Source organism: Monodelphis domestica, chromosome 3 (assembly GCF_027887165.1).
Source record: "Monodelphis domestica isolate mMonDom1 chromosome 3, mMonDom1.pri, whole genome shotgun sequence".
Classification (NCBI taxonomy): Eukaryota; Metazoa; Chordata; class Mammalia; order Didelphimorphia; family Didelphidae; genus Monodelphis; species Monodelphis domestica.
Window position 1 is genome coordinate 68,390,153 of NC_077229.1, and position 22,918 is coordinate 68,413,070.

Here is a 22,918-nt window from a genome sequence, read left to right on the forward strand (position 1 = left end):
AATAGGAAAAACTGTTGTATTTTGTCAAAAGCTTTTTCTGCATCTATTGAGATAATCATGTTACTTTTGTTGCTTTGCTTGTTGATATGGTCAATTATATGAATAGTTTTCCTAATACTGAAACATCCTTGCATTCCTGGTATAAATCCCACCTGATCATAATGAATAACCCTCATGCCTTGCTAGATTCTTTTTCCCAATATTCTATTTAAGATTTTTGCATCTATATTCATTAGGGCGACTGGTCTGTAGATTTCTTTCTCTGGTTTTAATCTACCTGACTTTGGAAATCAGTCCCATATTTTTGTCATGAAAGGAATTTGGTAGAACTCCTTTTACTTGCTTATTATGTTAAATATTTTCAATAGTATTGGGATTGGTTGTTCTCTGAATGTTTGATAGGATTCATCTGTGAATCCATCTGGTCCTGTGGATTTTTTCTCAGGGAGTTCTTTGATTGCTTGCTTATTCAATTTCTTTTTCTGATATGGGATTATTTAAGCATTCTATGCTTTCTTCTGTTAATCAAGGCAATTTATATTTTTGTAAATATTCATTTATATCACCTAGATTTCCATATCTATATTGCCATACATTTGAGCAAAATAGATTTTAGTGATTGCCTTAATTGCCTCTTCATTAGAGGTGTTATCTCCCTGCTCTATCTCTGCACCCAAGGTTCACAAACTTCAGTCTTCTAGAGTCCTAAATGTCTAGCTGCTCTCTGGGGTTAGAAGTCCCTGGTGGTCATACTTAGCTACCAAGGAGCTAGAGTTGTCTCTGATTATGGCTTGCTGGCTGTGACTCTAGCATTTCAATACTAAGTTCTACTGTGGTGTCCCTTCTTTCATCTGAACTTGTTTTTTTGAGGTATTCTATATTGGTTGGTGGTTTGGAGAGTAAAAGTCCTGTTTAGACACAGCCGCCATCTTAACCCAGAAGTCCTGCTTTTGACTTTAAAAAATCACTTTATTAGTAATTGGGAAATAGGTTTTGAACAACAATAAATGTATAATGCAGTGAAATTGCTCTTCAGCTCTGGGAGGTGGGAAGTAGAAGGAGAGGGGAAGAACATGAATCATGCAACAGTGAAAAAATAGTCTTAATTAATTAATTAAAAATAAAAATGGAAAAAATCAGACATTAAAAATGAGAATTACGAAAGTGGAAGATAATGTCTCCATGAGATATCAAGAAATAATCAAAGAAAATCAAAAAATGAAAAAAAGCATATTTGAAATGTTTCCTTCATTTGAAAAACTCTTATATGGGAAATAAATCTAGAAGAGATAATCTAAGGATTATGGAGTTATGTTAATTTCATGTTAAAAAAAGAGGTTAGGCATTATCTTTAAAGAAATTATCAAGGAAAACTGCTCCAATATTGCAGAATCAGAGGGCAAAAGAGAAATCAAAACAATTCATCAATTACCTCCTGAAAGCAAGTCCAAAAGGACCCTAGGATAGTATAGCCACATTCCAGAAATCCCAGGTCAAAGAGAAAATACCATGAAACAAGAAGAAACAATTCAAATACCATAGAACCATGATCAGGATAATCAATATTTTTCCAGCTTCTACATTAAAGGATCATAATGGATGGAATGTGAAATTCCAAAGGGCAAAGAGCTAGGACTTCAATCAAGGATCACTTAACCAGTAAAAATTAGCATAATGCTTCAGAGGGGGGAAATCGATAGTCCATGAAATAGAGGTCTTTCAAAAATTCTTGATGAAAAGATCAGAACTAAATGGGAAATGACTCTCAAACACAACATTCAAGAGAAGCCTAAAAGGCTAAACAGGAAAAAGAAATCAAAAGACTTTCAATAAGATTAAACTGCATACAACCATGCATGAGAAGATGATTCTTATAAAGTATCTGGTCATTATTAGGGAACTTAGAAGGAACATACATAGACAGAAGGCAAGGGTATGGGTTGAATATGATGGGATGTTACAAAATAAAATAGTATAAAATAGAAATATGAGACAAGGGTAATGCATTGGGAGGAAGAAGAAGAGTAAAATAAAAAGGGCTCAATTATTTCACATAAAAGAGACAAGAAAGAGCTTTTTGCAGTGGAGGGGAAGAGAGCAGAGATTGGGAAGGAGGTCTCATTTCATTGGCTCAATGAGAGAAGAATACCCACAATCACTTGTGTATTAAAAATCTATTTACCCTGAATTAAAGAAGGAAGTGAAGGGAGTAAGAGAAGGGGTTAAGAGAACTGATAGAAAAAGAGGGCAAATTGGGGAAAGTGGAGGCCAGAACCTAAACAGGAGTAAATAAGATGGAGAGTGTTTTATTCACTAATCATAATGAAGCAAAAAAAAAAAAGTTTACACAGCTCTCTAATAAGAGACTCATTTCTCAAATACGTAGAGAAATGAGTAGAATATACAAGAATACAAATCTTTCCCAAAATGATAAATGGTCAAAGGAGATGAAGAGGGAATTCTTAAAGTAATTAATGTTCTCTTTAGATGTGCAAAATATGCTCTAAACCACTATAATATAGAGTATTGCATATTAAAACAACTCTAAGTTGTCACTCTACAGCTCATCAGAGATTGGCTATTATGAAAGAAAAGGAAAATGACAAAACTTGGAGGGGATATGGAAAAATTGAGACACTAATGCCCTGTAGTGGAACTTGTGAACTTATTCATCCATTCTGAATGCTAGAGGGGATGTGGCAAAGTTGGGACACTAATGCATTGCTGGTGGAGTTATGAATTGATCCAACCATTCTGGAGGGCAATTTGGAACTATGACCAAGAGGCACTAAAAGTCTGTCTGCCGTTTGATCACTGCTGGAGTGTGTACCCCAAAGAGATATAAGGGAAAAATACTTGTACAAGAATATTCATAGCTGGGCTTTTTATTGTGGCAAAAAAAATTGGAAAATGAGGAAATACCCTTCATTTGAGGGAATGACTGAACCAATTGTGGTATCTGTTGCTGATGGAATACTATTGTGTTCAAAGGAATAATGAACTGGAGGAGTTCCATGGGAACTGGAATGACCTCCAGGAATTGATGTAGAGTGAAAAGAGCAGAACCAGGAGAACATTGTACACAGAGACCCATACACTGTGCTACAATCGAATGTAATGGACTTCTCCATTAGTGGCAAAGTAGTGATCCTGAACAACTTGGAGGGATCTACGAGAAAGAACACTATCCACATTCAGAGTAAAATCTGTGGGAATAGAAATACAGAAGAAAAACAACTACTTGATTACATGGGTCGAAGGGATATGATTGGGCATGAAGATTCTAAATGAACATCCTAATGCAAACACCAACAACATGGAAATAGGTTTTTATCAAGGACACATGTAATACTCAGTGGAATTGCATGTCGACTATGGGAAGGTTGGGTTGAGGGAAAGCAGGGAAAGAATATGATTCTTGTAACCAAGGAATAATGTTCTAAATTGACTAAATAAATAATTTACAAAAAAAAAAGATATTGGCTATTATGGAAGAAAAGGAAAATGTAAAACTTGGAGGGCAAATGGAAAAGTTGAGACACTAATGCCCTTTTGTGGAATTTTTGAAGTTATTTATCCATTCTGGAGAGCAATTTGGACTTATGCCCAAAGGCATAGGCCTAACAGTACATACTCTTTGAGCCAGTAATACCATTATTAGGTTTGTTTACCAAAGAGATTAAAAGGGGGGGAAGCAAGGGGTTATATGTGCAAAAATATTTAAAGCAGCTCTTTAGGGGGATGTGGGGGGATATATATTTGGCAAGTGAAAGGATATCCATCAATTGGGGAATGACAAAGTTGTAATATATGATTATTATGGAATACTATTGTGATATAAGAAATGAAAAGGAGGAACTCAGAAAAACCTGGAAAGATTTACAGGAATTAAAGCATAGTATAATAAACAGAACCAGGAGGACATTGAACACAGGGACAGGAATGCAGTACAATGAACAGACCTATGAATAACAGTTTTTTCTCAGGAATATAATGATCCAAAACTATGCCTCAGGACTCGTGATTTTTTTAAATGCCATCTGCTTCCAGGGAAAAAGAATTGATGAATTCTAAATCCAGAAGAAAGCAAGATTGTTTTCACCTTCTAATTTTTTTATTTCAGTTTCATTTCATAAAAGGTCTAATATAGGAAACTTTTATATGTTTACATATGTTAGATCTACATAATATTTGCTTACCATTTCAAAATGGGTGAGTGGGTGGGGGAATTTGTGACTCAATGATCCTTAAAAATTTTGGAAACTGTTGTTACATATAATAGAAAAATTTAATGTTGAAAAAATCAAAATGATTCTCCAATAATAGTCAAAGTTTATGAATAGGGAGGTCTCAATGAAGAAACTCAAGTAAACAATATCTATGTGTACAAATTACCCAAATCACTGATAATTATAGAAATAAAAATTAAAACAATTTTGGTGTTTCACATAAGCCCATACAATTGGAAAAGCTGGAAAAAAGGAAAAGGACCAATATTGGTAATGGAGAAAATGGGCTACTGATACACTGTTGGTAGAGCAGATCTGCACATTGGACTCAAATTTTAAGAAAGTAAACTAGAACTATGCCATGAAACTATGCATATAGCCTTTGGCTGAAAAATATCATTACTAGGTTTACATCCCAAAGAGTACAAAAAAAAAAAGAACCAGATATCCTAAGGAAAAAATACCAAACCTTTTTAATGTGGCAAAGAATGGAAATGAGAGGATACTAAAGAAGAGAAGTTGAGGAGATACTCTCATCAGTAAGGGAATGACTGGACAAGTTCTCATGTTCATGAGTGTGATGAAATATTATTTTGCTATAATAAATTATTGAAGAGTAGCAGAGAGCTCCACTTCTAGAGTTATGAGGTCTTGGGTTCAAATCTGGCATGAAATTCTTCCTGGCTGTGTGACTCTGGATAAGTCACTTGACCCCAGTTGCCTAGCTTGTAACATTCTTTCTGCCTTGGAATGGATACTTAGTACCAGTTTTCAGACAGAAAAGCATGGCTTTCTTGAAAATAAATTTTGAGATATTTTCAGAAAAACCTGGGGAGACTTGTGAGCAGCACCAGAAGAACAATGTATACAATAACAACATCGTAAAAATAAATAACTTTAAAAGATTTAAGAATTCTGATCACTACCATGACTAATCAGAATACCAGAGAATCATTGATGAAGCATACGTTTGAACAGATTGGTGTTGGATTCAGGGGGCAGACTAGGATATATATTTTGGAAACAGCTAATGAAATACATTTTTATAGATTATAGGTATTTCTTATAGTAATAATTTAAGGGGAGGTAGAAAAGACAGCTTTTTACATTGGAAATTTATTATTTAATTTTATCATGAGGAGTAGATTAAACTAGATAGCCTGGAAGTTCACTTCGAGATCTAAGTCTGTGATGTTACGAGTCTAGGACCAGTAGCTAGCTTTCAACTTCATAATTAAATGCAGCAAAATTTACCAGCAGTCATCAAAAATGCAAATGGCTGCTTCCTGCAGTGAGAGGAACTGAGGATGAAGTCAGAGAGAATGCTAAAGTGATGGTTTTTCTCTGAGGCACTGAGGAAGAAAGATCGTGAATGAAAACTATGGACCAGGTAAGCATGGTATGATTATAGGGAGGGGCTATAAAATACAAGGGAAACTATCTCTGTTTCACATGGTCACAGGCTGACATGTGGGGATTGAAATATGAGAAAGGAACCAGGATTTTCTGGTGTCTTTCTCTCTCTTTGGCCCTCCTATCCCAGCTTCTCTTTCCTAAGATGCTATTGGAACAAGATCAGGATGTACAAATTGTATCCTCTGTTTAGTGCCAGGATAAGAATACTCACTGTTTCTGAAGCAAGGGAAGCTGATTTGGTGTTTATAGCCTGTAGGGAGAGAAAACAGCCATGAGTGGAGAGACTATGGTTAGGAGAGAAACAGAAGAAAATAAATCTACCTATGATCCAATAGTTAGGTAGTGCAGTGGACAGAGAACTTAACTTAGTCAGAAAGACCTGAGTTCAAAATTAGCCTCAGACATTTTAGTTCTGGTACTCTGGGCAAGTCACTTGACCCTGACTGCCTCAGGTTCTTCATCATAAAAACGGGGGTTATAAGAGCACCTACCTCTCCAAAGGTTGTTGCGAGGATGGAATGAGATGTTTGTCAAGCACTTGGCAGAGAGACTGGTTCAAAGTAAGTGTTATATAGATGTTAGTTATTATTATTAGAGCTGCAAGAGACCTCCTAGATGATTAAATCCAAGTCCAAGAGCTTAGAAAGCTAGGTGTCAGGTTCTAAGAGAGATCACTTCATGGGACACATATCTGAGGTCCAACCTCTGTTTCCTTGGCCTGTTTTCCTGAACCTCGTGTCTCCTTATCAAACAAATCCACAAGTATTCAGTGCTTAAATCTATAGATGCAAAGAGGAAAATGACACTATCCTTGGCCTCAAAGACTGCTTTCCATTGAGGGTGACAGTGTGCACAATACACCCATTTGTTTGTGCTGCATAAATACGAGGGTATGAGATTGCACAGTTAATGGCTGGCCTCTGTGCCTATGTTACCCATAGAATATTGGCTGTCCCATAGTCCTGGCATCAGAGTGGAAGCTGACCTTGAACTAGTTCCACTGGACTCAAGTACAGGATGAGAAAAGAATAGGGATTCTATGTCCCTCCCCTGTGAGTTTTGGTGACTAATGGAATTTGAGTTATAGATAGTTCCAGCCTGGTTCACAGCAGCTGGATTTGTACCTGATTCAGCATAGGCAGGGGTCACTGTGTTTAGCATAGTCCACCTGGACAAAGGGCCCGTCTCTCCAGAGTTGTGGCCTTAAACTCTTTGGGATATCCCCTGGAATTGTACTAGGAGGCAGGACTGAATTCACTTCAGGTGATGAGCTGAGTAATGAAATTGCTGAGGATAGGTACTGTTTGTCACCTTGACAGTAAAAGTTCTGGCTGTGGCCTCTGTGGGTAAGGGGATTAAGAGAGATTTTCTCTGATTCTTTATGTCGGCCACCATGGGCTGTGGTTGTCAAGGGATGCTATTTAACAGAGGTGACTAATAGGGATTTTTCTGCAGAACAGTGGTTAAGGACACCTTGGGGTCTTCAGAAAAAGAATTGGTCAAGGGGTGACTTGTCCTGCTTTCTGACTCAGTGCTTGGAGCTCGAGTGACAGGGCTCATAGGAGAAAGGATTATGTCTGACTTTGCTGCTAAGAGACAGAGTTGTCTGTTTGTTACTAGTGGCAGTTTCAGCAGATCTCATGTTCTTTTGCCATGGGCATAACTGGAAGAGGCTACAGGAGTTGGAGGGAAAAGAGTGTCATGTGCCAAGTAGGACTGAAGTTGTGAGAGACTTGTGACTTCTGAGCCTTAGGGACAGAGCACCCATTCTTCCTTCAGAAAATGCTGGGGAGCTGCTGCTGGTGGAGATAGCTGGTATTTCACTGGTTGATGTCAAGTTTGAGACAGACTCTGCTATGATCCTAGTTCTTGTAGTAACTGAGATTTGGACTAAAGTGGGGTAAACATCCGGCTCTGGGTTGGACCCTTTCACAGGACTTGCCATGAAGACAGCCAGTCAAGCTCCTCTGAGGGAGACTGTCCAGATGTGAGTGTGCTGAGATGTGAAACACCTAAACTACCAGCTCTATGGCCTCCCATCCTGGGGTACTGGGGGAGAAGGAGGAAACACCAGTGAGCTGTCCATTGTCCCTGGTTCTGAATTCAGTCACTGGTGCAACAGAGGGAGTACCCCTCTTAGGAAGTGTGGACTCAAGGGGTTCCATTGAAAAAGGTCCAATTGGGCTTATCTGAGCTCCAATCATGGCAGTGTTCATCATACCCCTAACAAAGGGTGAAGGGACAGTCCTGGACTAGTTGGTTCCTTTGCTTAGGCTAGGCAAAAAGTGGAGCCCCTTTCTGACTGTGGGTCTGTGGACTACATGCATTCTGAGTGATTCCAGGAGCATCTGTGTTCTCTGAAAAAAATGCTGAACACTGTTTCTACCATCACTTGGTCCTTCTCTAGACAGAAAAGGGCTTGATTCTCCACCAGCAGATGTTGAGATAAGCCTGACTCTGTTACTGTCTGGGCATCCTGCTTCTCTGGAGTGGTTTACCTTGCAAGGGCCATCCTCAGACTCAGTTTCCTTTACTTTGAAATAAGGCATTAGTGCTAGATAAATCCGAGGGGCCCCTTCAAGTTCTAGATATCAGATCCCATGAGGGTAACCAGAATGAAGAAACATCTCAACACCATATCCACTAAGTATCTGTTGAAGGAACTGATTTCAGAGAAGTAATGGCTCAGAGGGAACATGATGGTTGTTTTCTAAGTATTTGAATGATTTTCCTTTGGAAGTGTTTTCTTGGAAACCCTTTTTTGGTTTGTTTCCCAGGGGAAGAACAAAAGCAATAAATGCAAAAGAACAAAGAGAAATTAACGTTGAGTATCAGGAAATCACTTTCTACCACTGAGCACTGCCCCCAAATGAGAGGCTGCCCCAGAAAGTAGTGGGTTCTCCTATATGTAAAATCTTACTGAAAAAGTTAGAAATGCTGCACTGGGGATGCTTGTTGGCTAGTCTGGAGTGGAGATTCTGCAGTTGTGGGTGGGACTCACTCCAGTCTCTTCCAAGTACCTGCTTTTCATTCCATAATCCTTGGGGACTTGAAAGCTATGGCCAAACCAATTCTCAAGAAGCCCATTCCTCTGAGATTCTAAAGATGAACCAGTGAATTATTGCCACACAGCAGAAAATGAAACCTCAAGAATTGTAAACCCCCGGCAGAGGAGGGATAGAGGAGAACTCTAATGCAACATGGACAGTAGACTCAGGAGCTAGAAGTCCATTTGTCTAGGCTGGGACAGACTCTACCCAAAACTCCTGATGGTGGCTTGCTAGGTCCCATAGAAAAACAGGCCATTATCTTTGGCAGTTGGCTACCAGCCTCCAATTCTCATTAGAAATTTACCAATCATAGAAAAGATTCTGAAGGGATATGGTTTATTCTTACCAATATCCTTGTTTCATCCCAAATGAAGTCTAAAGAAGACACAGGTGAGAACAGGGAATTCAATAGATGATCAGGCTTAATTAAGGGCTCCTATCCTGGCCTACTTTGGTTGGTCAAACCCAAAATATTTCTCCCAGGGGAAAGAGGAAGCCCTATATAATATGCTCGGGAAGATAGATCAAAAGAGCAATTATTGCCACAAAGGCTTGAAGCCAAATGCCCTTCACAAAGGTATCTTCACTGCAGTCTCTGGAGGTGATTTCACTGGGTTTTCTCCAAAGAGTAGGAAGGAATCACTCTCCAGGAGAGGAAGCAAAGAGGAAGCATCTACTAACCTGTATGGTTAAGGGTATTTTTTTAACCCTTACATTCTTCTGCCTTGGAAACAATACATACTATATATACAAAAGAGGGGTAAGGACTAGGCAATGAGGATTAAATGCCTTGTACAGGGTCACACAGTCAGGAAACATCTGAGGCCAGATTAGAACTGAGGTTCTCTGAGTGCTAGAAAGCTGTTTCTAGGTTGCTACAGGACCTCCTGCTGCTCTTTGGTTTAGCATTTGTGTGGTGCACATCACATCAGCTACTCTGTCTGCAGGAAGGAATGAGGGAGGGGTCCAGGGATCTGTCATGATTAACTCATAGTGTGCAAGGTAGCAAAAGCATGGTACTCACTTCACAGCCTAAGATTGTATGCATTCTGTTATTAATATGTACTCTGACTCCAGGGAAAGTTACAAAACTGTATCTCAGATTTGGATATCCCAGGACCAATAGGACTATTCAGTTTTCACCAACAAGCAGTGGAACCACACAGACCACTTAGGCAGGCTACCCTCCTGGAGAGTGATCTGAGGGAGACAAGACTGATTTAAGAGACATAACTTGGAAATCCAAGCCCCAAAGTAGCCCAAAATAGGCACCCAGAGAGGAAAAAGCCAGTGGAGAGATTTCACCCAGGAGACAGCAGAGTAAAATCGAAGGAGCTCAAGAAATAGAAGGTAGTATATTATACCTGGGCTAAATTCCTAACCGAGATACTTACTCCTGCTGTGACTTTGGGCAAACCTGATCTGTAAAAGGGGGTCTTTGAACTAAATAATCCTGATGTTCCCCTCCAGACTTATATATTTTCTAACCCTCTGATCTTCTGCAATGTATTATCTCATGAAGGACATTACAGAGCTAATAATGATGTTTCAATAAAACAATATGACAACCACTGTGCTAAAGACTACTATTATTTGATTATTTCATCATATTTGTTCATAAATTAACCCTGGGAGGTATGTGCTATCCCCATATCATAGATGAGGAAACTGAGGCAGGCAGCAATTAAGGGACTCTGATTTGATCAGGGTCATGCAGCTCTAATAAGAGTTTGAGGCTGAATGGAATAGTTTTCCTAACTCCAAGCTCACCATTGCCTATTATAAGTAAATTTGTTTGTGCTCAAACTGATACAAATAAACAGGTGGTATTCTGGTTGAAGATTCAAGTTATTATCCCGGGGGAAAATATAGAAAAGATATTCAACTTTGATGTAATGGAAAAGAAATGGACATTCAAGGAATAGCAGGTAGATCCAACAGACCAGTTGGAGAAGTAATCATAATATTCCGATGATCAAAAAACCCTTAGTGATGGATGAGCTACGACGTTCAATTCAAATATTAGGAGTCTTACTACAAAGCCTATACAGAGCATATACTGAAGAAGGCTTCTGAGAAAAACAAACCGTAATCTTTTTCCAGTGTACTCTGGTCCCTGTGGTTAAAACTTTTAACAACATTCTTCTTCTATCTATTTCATTCTAACATTTTGAAAAATAAAGAGACTTCAGATCACATATTTTTCCTCCTACTACCTTCAGATATTCAACTGTATCAACCATGTAAGTAATATAAGCTGAAGGAAAAGCAGTACAAATAATGGTGAAATGGAAAGCCCTTAAAAGAGGAAGGATGACCTGGGAGGAAAGAATTTCTGTCAAACAGAGAAAGCAAAAAGGAGGCTTTTACTGACCTGAAGTATTGTTGGCAGTTATTGTGGACACCGAGGAGTCATCTGATGGGGCAACGGTACCATCAGGCAAAGAGGTGTCAAATTTTTTTCTTCCAGAAGCCAGTCTTCTGTTTAAATCTGTGGGAAAAGGAAGTCAGTCATAAAGTCAATCAAATAACACTTATTAACATTTATTGACTTGAGTACCCTCATGAGGAAGGCAAAGTACAAAAAATGTTTAGAAAGATTCAAAATTCAAAATATACTGCCTGTCTCTTCTCTCTCTCTCCTTTACTTCCTTATCTTGGCTCCATAGGTCCCTTTTTTCTCAAAGTCAGTCGGATGACTTAAATACACTGCCCAAAATAATGACAGTCAATTTGAGTCAATAGGAAGGGAGGAGTGGAGAAGGAGAAAAGATAAGATGAAAAAAAGTAAGGAGGGAAAGAAGCTATTTTGAGTGCCAAATGACGCCCTTCCAGACAGTCTGAAAGGGAACTGGAGTGAGCATGACAGAATATCCTAAAAACCCTGAAGTCAGGCCCACCAATACAGATTACGAAAGAAGACAGTCAGGAGTGATTCCCATGGACTAACAAGATCCCCAACAGGAGTTGAGGCTTCCTTGTGAATCCACTGGAGGTGGTGGGAACAAGACCTGTCTGCAATGTGTTCTTACTCCCTCCTGGACTCCACAGTCCACCTCCTCAAATCCTCTTCCTCTGGATGACTCCCCTTGGCAGACTAGTACATGTCAACTACTGACAAATGTTCACTCTCCTCAAATAGCCTCCTAGACAAGCAGCGGGCAAACTGTTACTTCTCCTACATCTTCCAAAGGATAAAAAAGGCCATCTATTTTCAATCAAGAAAAAATAGATACTTAGGAGAAAGCTCCAAAGAGAGAAACTGAGGAAGAAAGAACAAAAATGTTCCCAGAAATGGAAATTCAAGTGCAAATCACCAAGACCCAAGAAGAGCACTGTAAATATCCATGAGATGGAGAACTCTCAGAAAGAAGAAACCAAAACTGGGTCCCATGTACATTTGTCCAGCAGAGGAAGCAGAGATTGACTCTTACAAACCTGAAGTACTAGCACTGGTAATGGGCACCATGGACTCACTGGCTGGAGATATGGCATCTTCATGTCAGGTTAGGTCTGCCAGTGGCAGTGTTGAGACCTAGGCTGTTGCTCATACATTTAAAGAAGGGAAGTCAGTCAATCCCTCATCCAGCACACACTTATTGAGAATTACTGCACACCAGGCAGAGCCCATTTAGATAAGGATGAAAGAAGTCCATACAAAAAAATCTGAGTATCTTTGATCAGTCTATCCCTTTTCTCAACTGCCCCAAGGCACTTACCACAGCCCAATTTTAACTCCTATGTAAAGCCTTTCACCAAAATGAGGAAAGGAAGGGTCATTTGAGGCCCAAGGAAGACAAGACTCCACTGAAGAAGAGTGTGAGAAACTAAATTGACTATTAGAATCCAAAATTCCCCAGGGGAAGCTCTATCAGAAAATGGAATGTCTTCATGTTAAATATATATGGTTTCTTCCTACCTTAAAGCAGAAAGTAATCAACCTCCCCAACTCAAACATGACCCTGATCTTCCCAAGAAGAAAAAGGGTTCATGAAGGACCATGGACTGAACCAAAGACTTTACCTGTTTTTCTCTGTTTCCTATAATGGTGCGTACAATTTGCACCCATCGTTCAGGGGAGAAAATGAATAGAGGTAAGGGTTGATGGGGACCTTAGTCCAAGGTAACCCAACTGAGCTCAGTTAATTCCTTTTATAGGGGCCTTTATTGTGATGTCAGTTTCAACTGTATATTGATTCCATGTTACCATGGAAATGGGAACTTTGTTGATAGAGACTGAGTCAGATGAAAATAGTAAATGTTGGGCTGATGCCTTCCCTTGAAGAAGAGATCCTTTTGTGGAAGGAGTTGAATGGACTAGTTTCAGGATATCTGGTAGTGTTAGGTTCCCACCCTGTGGTTGTGGCTTCACTAGGGGTGCCCATGGGGGGAAAGGAAAAAGAGATCCCTTTTGGGCGGATGTCTGAGGAAGGATCAGAGTCTAGCATACCTTTAGACTCGACTGATGTGGAATGATGTGGGAGAAAGTTAGTGTCCACAGACTCTCTTGAAGAAGCTTCAGTAGTTCTGGGGATAGGGTGGTCCTTAAAGAAAAGAAATGATTGTTTGTGGAGCCTCTGGACATTATTTCCCTGTAGCACAATTCATAGTGGGAGTTGGTGGATTGAGCAGAGAGCATTGTGAAATATGAGATGGATAATTTTGAGTACATTAATTTGAAAAGATTTTGTAGAAATAAAATAAATTCTGTCAAGATTAGAAGGAAAGCAGAAAATTGGGTAGACATTTTTATACACTCAAATGTCAAACATATAGAGATCTTTGCTGTGTGTTTATAAGAAACACAGCCATCCCCAAATTGGTAAATGGCCCAAAGTTATAAATAGACAAGTTTTGGATGGAGAAATCAAAGCCATATATAGTTATATGAAAAAAGTGCTCCAAGTCACTAGTGATTAGAGAAATGCCAACTTCTGAGATATTATTTCATATCCATCAGATTGGCTAAACTGACCAAAGGGCAATTATTGGAAGGGATGTGGAAAAAAAGAACACAAATACACTGTTGGTGGAGCTGTAAACCAGCCAATCCATCCATTGTGAAGTTATTCCTGACCGACACATACAGAGTTATAAAATTGTATAGACTCAGGAATCCCATAATTGTGTCTGTTTTCCAAGAAGATCAGAGGAAAGGGAAAAGAATTCATATATTCTAAGAGATTTATAGTGGTTCACTTTGTGGTGTCAAAGAATTGGCAACTGAAGCGATGCCCATTAATTGGGAATTGGCTATACCAATTGTGGTAAATGAGTATGATTGAACACTTCTATGCTGCAAGCAGTGATGAACTGGCAAATTTCTAAGGAACTGGGAAAGAACTACACAGGCTAATGAACAGTGAAATGATTAGAACCAAGAGAACACTATACACAATGACAGAATTAATACTAGAGGAATAAATTGTGAATGTTACCTCCAGTGTGTAAACTGAAATGTGAAAACACTAAAGAATTTCATTGTATGAACATACTGATTTCCCATATAATACTTTCTGTGATACAGATAGGGTAGGGAAGAGCAGGGATACTTGTGTTCAGAACTTATTATTTAGATGTGAAGAAAAGTAAGTTAAACATAGCAGAGATTTGTAACTTCATATATGAACAATCTTGTTCTTTCTGTATAGATATGTTTGTTTCATTGAGTTTTTTAATCTATTGAAATAAAATTTTAAAAAGAAAAGCAATGGGAAAAATATTGCTTCTCCTACATCTTCCAAAGGAAGAGTCCAAATTCACAATCTCAAAGGAATAGAAATTGGAAAAGACATGTGATACCCAATGGAATCGCGTGTGGGCTATGGGAGAGGTGGTGGGAGGGTGGGGAAGAAAAGAAAATGATCTTTGTTTCCAATGAATAGTGTTTGGAAATGACCAAATAAAAATTAAAAAAGAAAAAAAGAAATTAAAAAAAAAGAAATTGGAAAAGGTTTCAAATAGAGAAATCGAGGAAGATAGAATTAAATATTGTGAGAAATAAAATTTCCTAGGGCCCAAGAATTATCCATGAAATCGAGACCTTCCAAAGAAGGAAAGAGAAACCAAGCATTCGTGAAGATTTGTCCAGTACAAGGGGGACAGAAGAGACTTTTCCTAACTCGAAACACTGACAGTAGTGGTAGGCACTAGGGCTGATTGGCTGTTAACTTTGGTATCTTCAAGTAAGGATAAGCCTGTAATGGGGGTGCCAGCACCCAAATGCTAATTGATGCTCGCAAAAAAGGAAATTGCTCATTCCTTCCATCAGTATATATTTTCTGAGTATTTACTGTATGCCAGGCAGGGAGTCCTCTCAGATATGAAGCAGCATAAAAAGACCTATGATCTCCCACAGGTTCATGCATAATCTCTGTGTCTTTGGTTATTTCATCCCTTCCTTAAAGAACCTCCAGAATTACACTCATTACACAGCCCAATTCTGCATCACACCAAAGTATTTGACCAGAATGTAAAATTGCAATTTCTGCCCAAAGGCGAGGGTCATTTTAACCCCAAAGACCACAAGGCTACCCTCATGGCCAGTGTGGGGAACTAGAGTGCTCAACAGAGGTCAGGGATCTTGAGTGGATGGAAATAGAGGGCCTGAGGGGGAACTATCCAGGAAGGACATGGTTTCCTGTTAAAGACACAGGGATTTTTCAAACCTCAAGACACAAATGAATCAACCTCCCCCACCTCAAATCTGACACTCCAGAAAGGAGGGGGGAGGTCACAAATACTCATGAATAGGACTGAAATGGAAGCATCAAGGCCCGAAGCAGAGATGAGGGAGGGATGCCTGCTTCTGAATGTGGACCCTGAGGGGGAAGAGGCAGATGTCCACTGGGTCTCCTTGCCCATTGAGGATGATGTAAATAACTAATTTCCTTTGTTCTCCTATCTCCCTTGTTCTGCTTTCTTTCCTTTGTTCTGCTCTGAGCCAGTGTGGGTAAAAAATGTTGTTGGGGCCCCAGAGAATGGGGTCATCCCAGGAGAAGAGGTGCTACTCTAGGATGTGGTGTAGTTGAACATAGGAGAAGAGTCTAAGGTGAGGTTGGACAGCAAATGCAGCTTGCCAGAGGTACCTGCCTCTAGGGAATGAACAAAGAAAAGGCTAGCTGCCTCAGTCAAGGTGGTGACCAAGATGAGAATGCTGTTGTCTGATGTCATTAGGTACCTGAGCATAAATCTAGATAAACTTGTTCATGAGTCAGTATGTGTGCAGAAGAAAACTAGCGTCTCTTGTCAGGGGAGAGCTGAAGGGCAGGCCAGTCCCTGATGGTTGTCCCCTAGCCTTGGGGCCTCTTCCCCAGTAGCTGAGCCAATGTGAACACAACACTCTGAATTGGTGGCGGGCCTAGAGATTGAGACATCTGTCCTGAGATTCATGGGGCATAGAGATGTGGTCTTGTGAGAAGATCCACTTTGCTTCTCAGATGTAAACATGGGGAAAATGAAAGAAGAGCTGACCCCCATGCCTGGGGAAAGAGTAGAATCTGACCTGGCATCTCCTATTCTGAGTGTAGGAATTAAATTTTAATGCTTTGACTAAAACATATGAAAATTATAAATAATTTGGTGGTCACCAATTTAAAGTAGTATTGCTCAAAGTTGAAATGACTTTTAATAGCTTTTATTTACAAAAGAGGTTGAGTGAAAGTAAATACAGAAAGGTAGAGAAGACATTTAGCCTATCTATCTGAATATTACTCCAGGGTTTGACTCAGCCAGGACTTGTTGACCTTTGGTTGGGATAAAACCCTCTCCAGAAGGCAGGAAAGGACAACCAGCCATTCACTCACCCAAATTCCCTCCAAGAAGAGGGTCAATACTAAGAACTGAACAAAATCTCCACTATTGTCCTAATCGTGTTTACTGCTGGTTCTAAGAAGACAGGAGACAGGGAGATCTTATTCTTCCTTCAGAGGATGGATGGTCACATTTTTCCAAATGTAATGTCACTTCTGAGAGAGCCAAGACAATCCCAAGGCTCCATTAAGGGAGCTCTTATGCTACAAGGGCAGAACTCAAAAGGGAGAAAAGCTTTGGGGAGGCAGCAGAGGGGATTCCTGCTCTTGGAGGAAGGTCAGGCTAGGCAGCATATGGACCTCCTTCTAATTCTTCCCATTCAGTTTCCATCTCAGAATGAGAGCCCAGATCTATATCCACAAGCAGAGAAGGTAGTTAGGTTAGGTCAAGTTAGGTGGTGAGAGGTTCCATTCTTTCCTTTGCTCTAGTGAGAAATGAACTCTTTGGGTTTAGAGCTGGAAAAGGTGTTGTGGTTCATCTAGTTAAACTCTCTCATTTGATAGAATAAGAAACTAAGGATCTGAGTAAATAACATTCCCAAGTTCACTTAGGTAGTAACAGAGTCAAGATATGAGTCCATTTCCTCTGATTCTAAATCCAACATTCCTTACACACCCCTTGTAATTCCAGTTTCGCAACTCTCCTGTCACAGTGTTCAGAAGCAGTTTCATGAGGTCTTCTTTGAGTCCATCCCATAACAAGAGTCCTGTGCCCATCTTGGTTCGCTTATCACCATGCCCAGCTTCCTATGAGAGGGACCTTGTTGGAGATAATATCTAACTGGTTACTTTTCTCCTATTTCTGCTTTGTGCAAATTTGTAACTAAATACAGTTCTTTAGTTCTACAAATATGGCTCTCTGTCTCATTCCATCTGTTAGACTATGGTCCAGCAGAACTGAAATTATATCTAAAATAAGGGTTTTTAACACAGTCCATTGGGTTTAAGGGGTCTATCGACCCTTATATAGATTTCAGGGAGGCGCGATCATCAACTTGAATGGGAAAAAATAAAAAACATTTTTTATTACTATGTAACCTCTTGGTTTTTGAGAATCCTTTTGGTAATGGTATATTTTTTCTTTTATGCACTTAAAAACATTATTCTGTTTCACCAGACTGCTAGAAGGGTCTATAACACAAAAAAGGTGAAGAGTAGAAATAGCCTCTCATATCCAGTATTGTGAATACAAGTATTTAACAAATGATTGTTGAGCAAATAAGTAGGTTAAATGAAGCTTCCTCCCCTCTCCAGCAACTAGGAAGTATTCTCCATTACTTAAAAGTTGGACTAGATGCCTTCTGAGTTCCCTTTCATTTTTATTATTCTTTGTGAACTGGGACTTGGAGTTAGAGACCCCATAATCTATTTCTGACATTTGCTAGCTGAGTGATCTTGAAAGTAAATCCTTCCCCTACTTGAATCTCAATTTGTTCTCTGAGAAATTTAATAGGTCCCTTCTGAAGGTCCCTACCAGTTCAAATAACTATAGACTGCCACTTGGCCAGGAATTTCCAAAAGAGAGAACTTTCACTAAAGTTCCTAACAGTAGATCCTTTGCAGTCAGCTGATGCAGAGAATAAGATTACTAGACTGGTAGTCAGGGAAACCTGTGTTCAAATCCTCTTTCCCTGGGATAAATACTTAAATTTTCTCACTTTCTTCATCTGTAAAATATAGATAACAGCCCCTTCAGTGAACATGGTTATGGGAATTGAACAAACTAAATTAGAGATTTTTGATGAGTTGAAAAGTGGTCAAGAATGGATTCTGGGATACAGGGCTTATGCCTATGGGCATTCTGTCTTTAAAGAAGACAAGAGGTCAAGATGGAGGCCTAGAAGGAGCAGAAGTTCAGACCTCTGAATACCCTTCCTAACCGATCACAAACTGAATGCTCCCAGAGGACTGAAAAACAAACCTAACAACAAGACAGAGCCACGGAACCCTCCTGCTGGACTTAATTCAAAGGGTACACCCCCCAAAAAACCAGAATCTGAGAATACTCAGGTTTAAGGGGAAGACAAAAGGACCGTTCCAGGACCCATCCACTCTCCCACCCAGAGCGCTGAGACTCCAGCATCAGCGGGAACTTCTGGGTGGGCAAAGGTGTTGGTCTGAAGGGCTTACCTTGCGAGCAGGGATGTACCAAGTTCAGAGCATCCAATACAGAAAAAGGAGAAGGAGCTAGAGAGGGAGCACAGACCTGGCAGCCTGGTCCGAGCTGTGGAGATCCTCCATATTGTTCCAGCCTTCCAGGAAATTTTGGACTCAGAGCACACCCAGCCCAACTAAGCTGAACTTAATCCCATCAAAAGTCTCCAGAACTGAGGGAAGCCCAGGATCCACACCCATCCTCACTGACTGCTGTACTTTAATCTAATCAAAAGCCTCCAGAGGACAGGGAAGCTCAAATCCCAACAAATTTCCAACAGAGACTACACCGAGAGATCTCCTGTTAAAACTCCAAGAGAGGAGACAGACAGAAGCCCCCAAAACCAAAAATATTAAAGGAACAAGTGCACAAACAAATAGGGGGGGGGGAAGAAGGGATGAATTTTAGCAAAAAACAGAAAAGGGAGAAAGAAACTATGATAGACAGCTTCTACTCAGCAAATGGAACAGAGGAGGAGAAATCAGCAAACCATAAATCAGAAATCCCAGCAAATTGGATACAGGCTATGAAGAACTCAAAACACAATTAAGAGAGCCTGAATACAATTGGGGAAAGAACTTAAAAATTAAGATGTGTAATTGGGAAACAGAGGCACTTGAACTAAAACAAGAAAATAGTGTCTTGAAAGCCAAAATCAACAAGCTAGAAAATGAGGCAAAGGAGATGAAAGATGAGGTAAAGAGGATGAGAGACAACCTTCAAAGAAAATCAGACCAGAAGGAAAAGGATGACAAAAAAAAAACAGGGATGGCATCCAGTCTTTAAGAACCAGAATACAAAAACTGGAATTATGTGACCTCACAAGGCAGCAGGGCACTATAAAACAAAACGAAAAGAATTAAAAAATTGAGGAAAACATGAAGCATCTCATTCACAAAACAGATGATTTAGAAAATCATTTGAGAAGAGACAATTTAAGAATCATTGGTCTACCAGAAGACCATGACAAAAGAAAAAGCCTGGACATAATACTACAGGAAATTATTCAGGAAAACAGCCCCGATATCCTAGAACAAGAGGGGAAAGTGGAGATTGAAAGGATGCACAGATCACCTCCTGTATTTAATCCCCAACTGACAACACCCAGGAATATTATAGCCAAATTCAAAAACTATCAGACCAAAGAAAAAATATTACAAGCTGCCAAGAAGAACCCATTCAGATACCATGGAAACACAGTGAGGATAACACAGGATATGGCTGCATACACACAGAAGGACCGAAAGGCAAGAAATAGGATATTCTGGAAAGAAAGGGAACTAGGTCTACAACCAAGAATCAAATAGCCATCAAAACTGACTATATTCTTACAGGGGAAAGTTCAACACAATAGAAGAATTCCAAGCATTCATAAAGAAAAGACCAGACCTGAACAGAAAATTTGATGTCCAAGCACAGAACTCAAGAGAATCATCTTGAGTTAGGTAATTAAAAAAAGTAATAAAAAAGGGAAAAAAACAAAACAACAACAAAAAATGTTTAAGAGACTCAATAAGTAAAAATGGTATGTATCCCTATAAGAAAAAAGGTCATTGGTAACTCTTAAAAACTGTTGCTATCACCTGGGCAGCTAGAAGAATTACACTTAGAGGGAACAATGACAAACTGTATAGGATGAAAAGACAAGACATAAATAGGTATACAGATATATGCATGCATAAATACATATACATGTGTCTGTGAATATATATATATGCATATATATATACAACCAGAGCTGAAAAAAAAGAGGTTAATACTAAAAGAAATGGGAAAAGAAATAATTGGAGGAAAATTTATATGTCACAAAGAAGCTCATGGCGGGAGGGGGAGAACATCGATACACTGGAAGGGTAAAGAGGTTGGAGATAGGAAATACTCAACTCTTACGTGCTTTGAAACTGACCCAAAGAGCAAAGAACAATCCAATCCATTGGGGCAGAGAATAGATTTGCATCCTATAGAGGAGTAGAAGGGTAAAAAATGGACTTGTGGGGAGGGAAGCAGTACAAACGAGAGAGAAGTTTGGGGGGGGGGATTGCCCCCTAACTGGATTTTTGTCAATTATTGGTTTGGGTGTTTTTTCCCCTCATCCTCAAATTGTTCTAATCTTTAAATTGACTATGTTTTTATGATCCTTTGGGGAAGTCCTTCTTCAGAAGAGGATCAAACGAGGGTATGTAAAAATAGACTTGAATCCAGGACTTCAATCCCCAGAAGTCCTTGATCCACTTCCCCAGAATGCTTTGTAATCTCACTGAATTCTCACCTGGGCTGACAGCAAAATCATTATTTAAAGGGTCTCTTCTCTTCCTGGCACCCACTGTCAAAGAGACACGTCTCATGATGTGAGTGAAATTTGGATGGGCCTCATGGCAAACCTAGCATGTGCTTCTCTTGCTTGTATTTTCTTTAACCCTTGACCTTTAATAAACCTCATAAAAATAATACTCCTTGCAGAGAGAAACTAATTTCTACCCTGCCTCAGATTCCCCAAATTTTGAATCTTTACATATATCAAATTAAAAAGTTTTTCTACAAACAAAACCAATGTAACTAAAATTAGAAGGGAAGCAACAAATTGGGATACAATCTTCATAACAGAAACCTCTAACAAAGGTCTAATTACTCAAATTTATAAAGAGCTAAACCATTTGCACAAAAAATCAAGCCATTCCCCAATTGAAAAATAGGCAAGGGACATGAATAGGCAGTTTTCAGATAAAGAAATCAAAACTATTAATAAGCACATGAAAAAGTCTTCTAAATCTCTTATAATCAGAGAGATGCAAATCAAAACAACTCTGAGGTATGACCTCACCGTAGCAGATTGGCTAACATGACAGCAAAAGAAAGTAATGAATGCTGGAGGGGATGTGGCAAAGTGGAGACACTAATTCATTGCTGGTGGAGTTGTGAATTGATCCAAACATTCTGGAGGGCAATCTGGAATTATACTCAAATTGTAATAAAAGACTGTCTGCCCTTTGATCCAGCCATAGCACTGCTGGGTCTGTACCCCAAAGAGATAATAAGGAAAAAGACAGGTCAAGAATATTCATAGCTGCGCTCCTTGTGGTGGTCAAAAATTGGAAAATGAGGGGATTCCCTTCAATTGGGGAATGGCTGAACAAATTATGGTAAATATTGGTGATGGAATACTATTGTGCTAAATGGAATAATAAAGTGGAGGAATTCCATGGAGACTAGAACAACCTCCAGGAAGTGATGCAGAATGAAAGGAGCAGACCAGGAGAACATTGTACACAGAGACTGAGGCACTGTGATACAATCGAACGTAATGGACTTCTCCATTAATGGCAATGCAATGTCCCTGAAAAATCTGCAGGGATCTATAAGAAAAAAAAAACACTATTCTCAAGCAGAGGACAAACTGTGGGAGTAAAAACACAGAGGAAAAGCAACTACTTGACTACAGGAGTGGAGGGAATATGATTGAGGAGAGACTCTAAATGAACACTCTAATGCAAATACCAACAACATGGAAATGGGTTCAGAGCAAGGACACATGATACCCAGTGGAATCGCGTTTCGGCTAGGGGAGGGGTGGCGGGGTTGGGGAACGAAAAGACAATTATTTCTGTTTCCTATGAATAATGTATGAAAATCACCAAATAAAATAATGTTTAAAAGTTAAAAAAATAAAAAAAATCTCTCCCAGGTTCGTGCTGGGTGAGTCTCTTAACCTAATTTAACTTCCTAGTACAATAAGATTTTTGGTGTGCCCTATATAAGCTAGACATCTCCAAACCACCTAGGAGAATGATCATAAAGAAGGCTCCTGCTTCTCCATAGTGCTTACTTGTAGATACCCAGAAGCTTCTAATGCCACCTGGTCTAGATTGTGGGTGACAGTCACCACACTAGCATCAATGCCTGAAAAGAAGGTTAAAAGATAGACCTGTGTCTCAGTCATATCAGAAGCAGAAAGAGGGCAACAAGTCAGAGGTACACCATACTCAATCTTTTGATTCAGAACAGTGACAGGGTATTGCCTTGGGAATCAGTATCAGTGGATTTCTGTCATATTTCTTTCCTCCTGAACCTCTGTCCCTCCACAGAGTCATCTGTTCTCCCTCCTTGCCAGAGCTAGAAATGGTCAACAACCCTGACCACTCCCAGAAGGATTGCTTCTACCTCATCCCTCTCCCATATCTCCTCATGGGTGGGCTTTGGGTGTCAGTTGGGTAGAACATGTCCAAATTGCTTGTCCTTCATGATTAAACAGAAGGAATT

General features: G+C 39.6%; 1 protein-coding gene across 2 annotated transcripts in view; it reads right to left on the reverse strand.

Annotated features, from left to right (window-relative positions):
• Window positions 1-13,603, reverse strand: part of LOC103099645 (mucin-16-like) — a 31,122-nt gene extending 17,519 nt beyond the window's left edge. For both annotated transcript variants that reach the window (XM_056820636.1, XM_056820635.1), the window contains exons 1-3: window positions 12,719-13,603; window positions 11,070-11,186; window positions 5,857-5,895 (exon numbers count right to left, since the gene is read on the reverse strand). In XM_056820636.1, the coding sequence (XP_056676614.1) occupies window positions 5,857-5,895; window positions 11,070-11,186; window positions 12,719-12,764 (202 nt within the window). In that variant the 5' untranslated portion in view covers window positions 12,765-13,603. The remainder of the gene's footprint in view (window positions 1-5,856; window positions 5,896-11,069; window positions 11,187-12,718) is intronic.
• Window positions 13,604-22,918: the final 9,315 nt, after the last annotated feature.